The sequence below is a fragment of the Trametes versicolor genome (genome assembly GCF_000271585.1).
Source record: "Trametes versicolor FP-101664 SS1 unplaced genomic scaffold TRAVEscaffold_9, whole genome shotgun sequence".
NCBI lineage: Eukaryota > Fungi > Basidiomycota > Agaricomycetes > Polyporales > Polyporaceae > Trametes > Trametes versicolor.
In genome coordinates this window covers 1,867,759-1,875,377 of record NW_007360329.1, presented here as the reverse complement: position 1 = coordinate 1,875,377, position 7,619 = coordinate 1,867,759, and the positions used below count along the sequence as shown (strand labels likewise).

Genomic DNA, 7,619 nt, shown 5'->3' with positions numbered 1-7,619 from the left:
GCGACGACAGCCCGGACGAAGGGAGACCCGGGGTCGGACAGGCACGGCGAGGGAGCTGGACGGGCGGAAGGAGGAGGGGGTCGATGTCTTCGCCCCGAGATGTGGGCCACGTATTTATGCGCCAGCGGAGTCGCTTAGTACAGGTCCCCATCTCGGCACGCACACGCCCCGCCCCGCCCGCGCCCTCGCCCTCGCCCGCCCGCCCGCTCGCACCCATCCACTCTCGGCTACGGATGCCTTGGCACCCACAGGCGAGAGCGAGAGCCACGGCCCGCACCAGTGCATGCCCGGGTGAGTGCTTCCGCGTCCGTGCGCGTCGCCATGCTCGCGTATACTTATTCATCTCTTGCAGGGTCACGCCGCGACGCCAGCGACGGAGTGCGTGCCCTTCGGGCGCGTCTCACATCGGCGTTGGGGCGCGTCATCGCGTATCGAGACCCACCGTGCCCGATCGGGACAGGCTCCCGGGAAGTGGACTACCTCCCGGATGGCAGGTGGGCCTCCCGGACGGTACACCACGCGCTGACAGCTTTCTGCACACCGCAGAACACGGACGAGTGCAGAGCACACACGCGCCCTCGAAATGAAGAGGTAGACTGCGTGTGCACGACCCCGGGATGCACCGCTGTCGCCGCGCAACCATATCGCAATGTCCTCCCACTGCGCCCGTCTGTTGCGCACGGAGGTCTCGGCGCACACGGGACCCCCGCCGTCTACGTTCCAAATCCGTGCAGTGCCGTGCTCGGCGTGTTGTCCGCCCTCTTTCGTGCACGGACATCCCCGCCGTCCTCACGCGCCAGGACGACGCGAAATCCGGCTGCCAAGACGTGCGAACCCGCGCCAGGTTCGCGACACCCCAAATCAGAGGCCCGCGATGTGTTTCAGTCGGGCCTACGGCCGTGCACGTCGACAGCCCGGGCGTGTGTGATCGACGCGGGAGGACGTGGAGGGTGCCGTCTGCGTCGTTTGGGCGCGTCAGTGCCCACATGTAGATACTCCTATGCACAATAAATTGATTCTGCCCTCATGTTTCCGTATTCGTACCGTATCCCATTGTCTGTGAATTATAAATGTACGGTTGATGAGTGCAAAATCGGATGTGAACCTGCCGAGCTCCGATCGAGAGGAGACCGCGGATGGGACGATTCAGAGTTCAGGGCAAACATTTTACTCAAACAAGTGCGTACGTCGTTTATCTTTCGTACGGATCTTCTCGCAGCCGCACAAATATGCGAGTCCGTGATGCAGCCCCACTGCGAACTTCGCAGACATTATCCCGGTGCCGGGGCATTCGACTGAACACAAACGAGTGTAATCTACATGCAAGAGCCTCCCCGACCCCGCAACACCTCAATGGAGTCTTGAATATGTATCTACATGGCGAAGCACTCGAGCTCGGGCATCCTCGAGCGCGTTCTTCGCCTCCATCCGTGGAGTCTGCCCTCTCACAACGAAGCGACTCGCGAGGACACACACCGCCGTGAGAGCGAGCTACATACAGGCGGTGGAGCAATACAATCGGTTCTGCCGTTGTTGACGTCCTGGGGTTCCGTGTTCATTGCGGCCCTGAGTGCTTCGGATGCACTGGCCATCGCATGAGGTGTTCATGATCGAATTGCCAGGTGATCTCAGTCGCTAGGAACCACGAATGCGGGCCTGTGGGATGACAGCGCGCGAAGCCCAATATGCTTGAGAGTTGAGACGGTCTGAGGGAATTCTGAGCAGTGGCCGTCAATCCTGTCACTACTATCTGCAGGCGACACAAGCTCGACTCGACACTTACTAGCTGACAATGCGAGCTCTGCGATGCCCGCGCGGAGCGCTTCAGGAGAACTAAGAATCTGCAATGCCAATGATTAGGGCCGAAAGTTCTCATTTAGAACTCCCGCGTACCTGCTCACTTCGCGCAGCGAGCCGTCAGTGCACCCAAGTGTGTGGATCGTTAGTAGCATCTCTTTGCAAGGCCCGCCGTAGGATGCCGATTGGCCTTCCCGATGAGTGCTCCACCCATTGGCGGTGGCAAGACAACACAATTGAGAGAAGAGCTTCTCTCATGAGAAGCTCGTTGCTTCGGGAACCGAGTATGCAGCGCGAATTGGATAGGTCCTGGATACTGATGTCTTGGCAAGTGTCAAATTGGATCTCGGCGGCGGAGTCGAGCACCAATTTAGTACTGGGGCTCATATCAAGCCCTACGAAGGTGTACAATGGTGCGTAGTAGCTAGGTAATTTGAGAGCGTCAACGACTGTACAATTCCACACAGGTCGCACGAAGACACTTACTGTACATGTACTGAGCTAGAAGTGCATGTGCGCAGGCATCGCTGGTGGCAGTGCATGACTTCGCCTCTTCAGCCTCGTCTTGTTTGATTGTGGGCCAACCGCACCAGTGTAGGGGTACCAGGCAGCGCTGTGATTCATCTCAGGGCGTCCGGGGCGTGCAGCAGAATGCCCACATGTGTCCTGTATGAAGATCACATGGGGTTTGCGAGGTGGAAGTTGACTGGTGTTACAGGTCCGGGCTCTGAGCCTCGAGACGGTCGCGGCGGCAAAGAGCTGGGTGCGAGGACAGCTGACTTTTGGACTTCTTGCGCACCAGTAGGCTCTGTTAATCAAGCTGGACGGGATTCTTGTCGACGGTGATGGAATGGTGGGCTGGGCTGCATGAACAGCGTCAGTCTAGTCGGGCGGTTTCAGACACTGGCAAAGGTTTTGTATTGGGTCAAAATGTAACAGCTATCGTAATTCCACGTTGAGAATCTGGTGGAGAGTGTCGTGGGGGAGGGCGCGCCCATCGTTGTGGACGTCCAGGACTGACAGCTGCGCGGCGGCCGCCCGGGCCAAGTCCCCACGCCCGGGTGTCGAAGCGCACTACATGCCATATCGGGCACATATGCAGATAGATCGACTCGCGCTCCGTTCTCGACCCGAGCTTCGTTCCGCGTGACTCTTAGACGGCGGCATCGTTTAGACTCAATATCTCCACTGCTAGTGCAAGCCGGGCTCAGGCCGCGCGGGCTCGCCTGTGTACGGAGTTTGCCAGAGAAGTTTGGGGAAATTTGGTGTTGGAATAGTATATGTTTGGGGCATGTAGTACATATTGATTCGTCGTCGCTGCGCAAATTGTGGCTGCAGCAATGGGGTCCGGCATGGAGGTGAAATATTGAGTGCCAGTGCTGCAGGGATATGGATCTCCAGGAGATGGTAGATAAATTTGGAAAGTTCTAGACAAGATCGGGCGGGGAAAAGGGCCGGGTCGAGCAGGAAATCTGCGCGGCTTTGCCATATTCCACAGCCGATCTTGTCTACACGCCTGCGAAGCAGGCGGACGGGCAAGATCCGGTCGTAAGCATGAAATTGTAAGCGGTGTTGCAGCAGTAGTCATCAGTTAAGCGAGGCGCACAGTGGAGGCCTGAAACTCCTGAGGCCTATTGTCCCTCTACACGAGCCCTGATTGGTGACATTGGCAGTGCATGCTATGTACATGGAATGATGGACAAATTTGGCAGTACAATACATTCCGAGTACCGTCGCCTTATCCGTAACCACTCTCGCCTACCTTCCACTCTTGGCAACCCCCAGCCATCTTCCCGCTCACACTGCTCGTCCCTCAGCCCTCAACCCCACTTTCCTCCTCCTCCGCCCACGCTCCTCGTCGCGCTCTCCATGTCGCCGTCTTGCAGACTGGTGCAACCGCATGTGGACGTGAGGCTGCACACGATCATGCCCTCCACACCCAGCTCAGTCATCTCCTGGTGAGTGCAGTGATACAGGTCCGAGGCGAACGATCCAGCTGATCATCGAGGCCAACCCCAGTGCCAGAAGCCGTGATTGCAGCGAGAGAAATTGCGAAGCACAGACAATGTGTTCAAGACAGCCCTAGACACGCAGCGCAGCAAAGACTTGGGTGGGTCGGGGGCGTGTGAAGGACCCGGGTTGTCGGCCCTGTGCATGCCCACCCGCGCCGAGCCCTTGTGCAATGTCGATGGGCAGCGCGCATGTGCCGTAACAAGGTTGCGGAAGCCGTGTTTGACGTGGCCAGGGAGTAGGCATGGCACGGGAGCTACCGTGTCGATGTTGGCAGGTGAGCTCAATAGACGCCGCAACAAGACTACCTACTGACGCCGCTTGTGTGGCAGATGTGAGCCCCCAGATATCGCAAACAGCGTAGCCCCAAACGGAGGAGCTCGACGTGAAGGACAGCAGGGCAGGTTCCCGCGGCGGCTGTCTGGGCTGGAGAGACGTTCAGGAGGGCCGTGTTCAGCACACAAGAGGTGTACGGGCCACGGCATCGAGTCAAGAGAGGTATGAGTCGGCAGGTATGTCTCATAGCGGCACAACAGTTTTCTGGATTCCTAACCAGATTCCCCAGATGCTTAGAGTGCCAGAGGGCGGCAACAAGAGAGCCCCGAAAACTCGAGCAGGGCGTCGAAGACGACGGCCGATCGCACGTTGTGAGTCCAGCACACTAGAGAGGACGATGGCAGCGCAGCAGAATCGGACACTGAAGAGCGTGAGCGTGGACGACACAGCGTAAATGGGATCCCATACCATTTCCCTCTCGCACCCACCTTCCCGGGTCGCTCTCCCTCGACGTCTCCTTCTGTTTTCTAGAGCTTTCCGACGGCAACCGACCCGCTAGCCTCGCCGCGACTGCCCTTGTACCGCACCTTTGGGCTCCCGCAAGTCACTAGGTATGCTCGATATCTCCGGCTGAAGGTGCCGTTCAAACCGCAGGAGCACGTGTACGGCGCGCAGTCGAGGTCAGGACATGCCCAGATGTCTTGCAAGATTGCGGGGCGCTCACCTGGACTCTGTCCTGGCATCCCTAGACGGCGCTGACGCGACTCGACACGCTGCCATCCCAGCCTGAGTGGAGTGTCCGAAATGCTCATGGTAGTTTTGCGGCTGTCGACGGGCTTCGTGCATGGGTGGCGGCGGTACTCCGCCACATGGCGCACAGCCCGCGACTCCGCGAGGACAAGGGGAAGGTCATATCGAGGTAAGCTCGCACGCTGTAGGCTCACAACAGATACTTGCACATCCTGTAGCAGCCGCGGCCCAACTTGGCAGCTTGAGCCTAAGGGCGTGACAGGTCAGCACCCGAGTCGAGATGTGTTGTGGCACGGCCCGATTACCTCGTCCATACACCGTCAAGGGCGAGGTGTCGTGAGGGGGCGAGGAGAGGATGGTGGCAGTGTGGAGGCAAGAGGCGCCGTCGTACCTGGCGCGTTGTGGGCGCGCATGGGCGTCTAAACGATTGGGCTCCTTGTCTCGTCTCCCGCGACCGCCGCGGCGCGGCGCGGCAGGATCTGCTGTACGTCCAGCTGTGCCGCGCACACGATGTTGTACTGAATAACTTTTTCCACGATACAGGGTACGCGTCACGAGCACCTGGGTGCACCCGGGAGCACTCAAAGTCCACCTGGCCGGGCTTGGCTCCCGAGTCCCCGGGGCCCTCGACTGTCCTTTTTTCGGTTCGCGACGACGCGATGGCGCAGGCGCGTTCTCTCGCGTCCGAAAGCTCCCTATGCGCTCGATATACGTGATCTGGACGTCTCACGGCCTCTACGAGCCTCCGGGTGCTGAACTCGGCTCCCGCAGCCAGTTCCAGGGCTTTCAATGCCCTCCCTCGCGATTTGGCAGCGGCTGGAGGACGTAGCGACGTTTAGACGTCCTCACGCATACGACGCGGCTCTCGGCACCCGTTTCAAGCAAGCTAGGCGCGGTGTGACCCCCGCGCCGGAGCTGGCTCCAACAGCCCGCCCCGGCCGGGCATCCCTTCTCGATTGACGACGACGCAGTGCAGCGGCGGCATCTCCCTTGTTTCCCGGATACTCTATGACGCTGGGCGCACGACTCGCGCAGCTCTGTCCCAAGGCATCTCCGAGGCGCTCAGCTCTGGACGCTTGGAGTCCCTGCCTCTCCCGATCTTGATTGAGCGACTCCGCAACGACGCAGCCGCGTTTCTACGCTCTCACACATACAACGCAAGTGTCGGCTTCCCTTCTACGCCACGGGACCTCTGCGAGTGGCGCCAGGCCGGACATGGCTCCCGCAGCCAGTTCTGGGTGCCGTCCTTTGCTCGATCTCGATATCGCGACGACGCGATTACGCAGTCACCTCCGACAGCACGAAACGAGTGTGGGCTACGCACGCGCGAGGTATCAGAGCGCCACGACCTCGACAATGCGCCGGACTTGGCTCACACAGCCACTTCCGAGGTGCTGTCGCTCCCACTCTCGATTCCGCGACGACGCGGCGGCGCAGCTGCGTGCTGTTGCACTGTACGAAGTGATACGACGCCTGAAGACACACATGCGCGGTTTCGGCGGGCCAGGAAGCGCGCCCGCAGCCCGAGGAGGGAGGCCGGCTGGACTCTGTTCCCGCAGCCTGTCCCCGGCCTCCCTGCGATTTCCGCGAGACTCTGCGACGACGCGCCGCGCGGCGCGTCTCTGGCGCGTACATGATTTTGAGCTACAGTATGATACAGCGCCCGTTGCTGCTCGGGAATACGGCGCCCCTAGATTGCTGTGGAGGTGCTCGAGTGCAGGGGCTCCCCGAGACTGGTGGCCCTCGTCCTGCTCGTAGGATTTGTCGCGCCGGCGCGATGCTTGCACCCTGTACCGTACTAGTATGATAGGATGGAATGCGAGTGGATTCGGACGTCTACAGTCCGCTTTTCTGACCTTTGATGAGGTGCTCCCCACCCCGCCGTCCTGTACACATTCCGGTATACACACCCACTCACATACACACCCACTCCACGGCCAGAGTCCCTCAATCTCGTCGCGGCCGTCTGCACCCCCATCCACGTGCGCCCCCCGTCCCCGCCATGTCCACCCACACAGCCCCGCCTACCCGCCGCCCACACACCCGAGCCGCCCACCCACCCACACAGCCGCACAGCCACACACACTCGCCAAGATCGCGCGTGCCAACGAAATATATTCCATGTCCGCTACGTATCTACACTGAGAACTCGCCCGCGTACATGAGCAGGCCCGTCCTTCCCGCCGTTGCAACCCGCCCATCTCCTTCGCCGCCGAGTCCGTCGGGCAACTCTTCGGCTTGAAGTTGTTGAAGGCCCGATCCCGCAGCTGGCCCTCCCAAATCAGCCAGCAGTGGTTGTCCTCGAGCGACGCCTGTCCGTGCTCCCCAGGCACGGCAGCCTTCCCCTTGCCCTTCCCGCTGCCGCCCTCGCCATCTTCCGCGCCCTCGATCTCGACGTCCTCCGCGCCGCGTTCGCGCGCAGCTTCCGTCCACGCGATGCGCCGGAGCATGAGCTTCTTGTACTGCCGGATGAACTTTGACGCGCCCTCGACGTAGACCATGCTGAAGGTCGGATGGAAGATGCAGGCGCCCGTCAAGTTCATCTGCTCCGCGTTCTTGCGCACCTTGAAGCGGTGCGACGGGTCCGAAAGCGTCTTGACCCTGTACGGTAGCCGTTAGCTATGTGCACACGAGCGGATACAAGGTGGACGTACTTGAAGACGGCGCCGTATATGCCCTTCTTCTCTTCCTCGACCTTCTTGGTCTCGATCTTCTCACGCCGCTGCTCGTCCGTGAGCTTGCGCTCCGTGTTCATCTTCTCGTGCTGGGTGTTTGCGCATCGCGAC

At 60.4% G+C, this 7,619-nt stretch overlaps 2 protein-coding genes across 2 annotated transcripts in view; one reads left to right on the top strand and one right to left on the bottom strand.

The window, feature by feature from the left end:
• The window catches only part of TRAVEDRAFT_30600 (uncharacterized protein), a 16,487-nt gene extending 9,747 nt beyond the window's left edge, over positions 1-6,740 (top strand). Inside the window, exon 3 of the mRNA XM_008042794.1 lies at positions 6,710-6,740. The gene's annotated coding sequence lies outside the window, so the exon portion shown is untranslated. The remainder of the gene's footprint in view (positions 1-6,709) is intronic.
• A 285-nt stretch (positions 6,741-7,025) lies between these two features.
• Positions 7,026-7,597, bottom strand: TRAVEDRAFT_86154 (Pre-mRNA-splicing factor 3; the record flags this gene model as incomplete). Its single annotated transcript, XM_008043345.1, has 2 exons — positions 7,026-7,434; positions 7,488-7,597. Coding segments are annotated over 2 exons (519 nt in total), but the record flags the coding sequence as incomplete, so codon positions are not given.
• Positions 7,598-7,619: the final 22 nt, after the last annotated feature.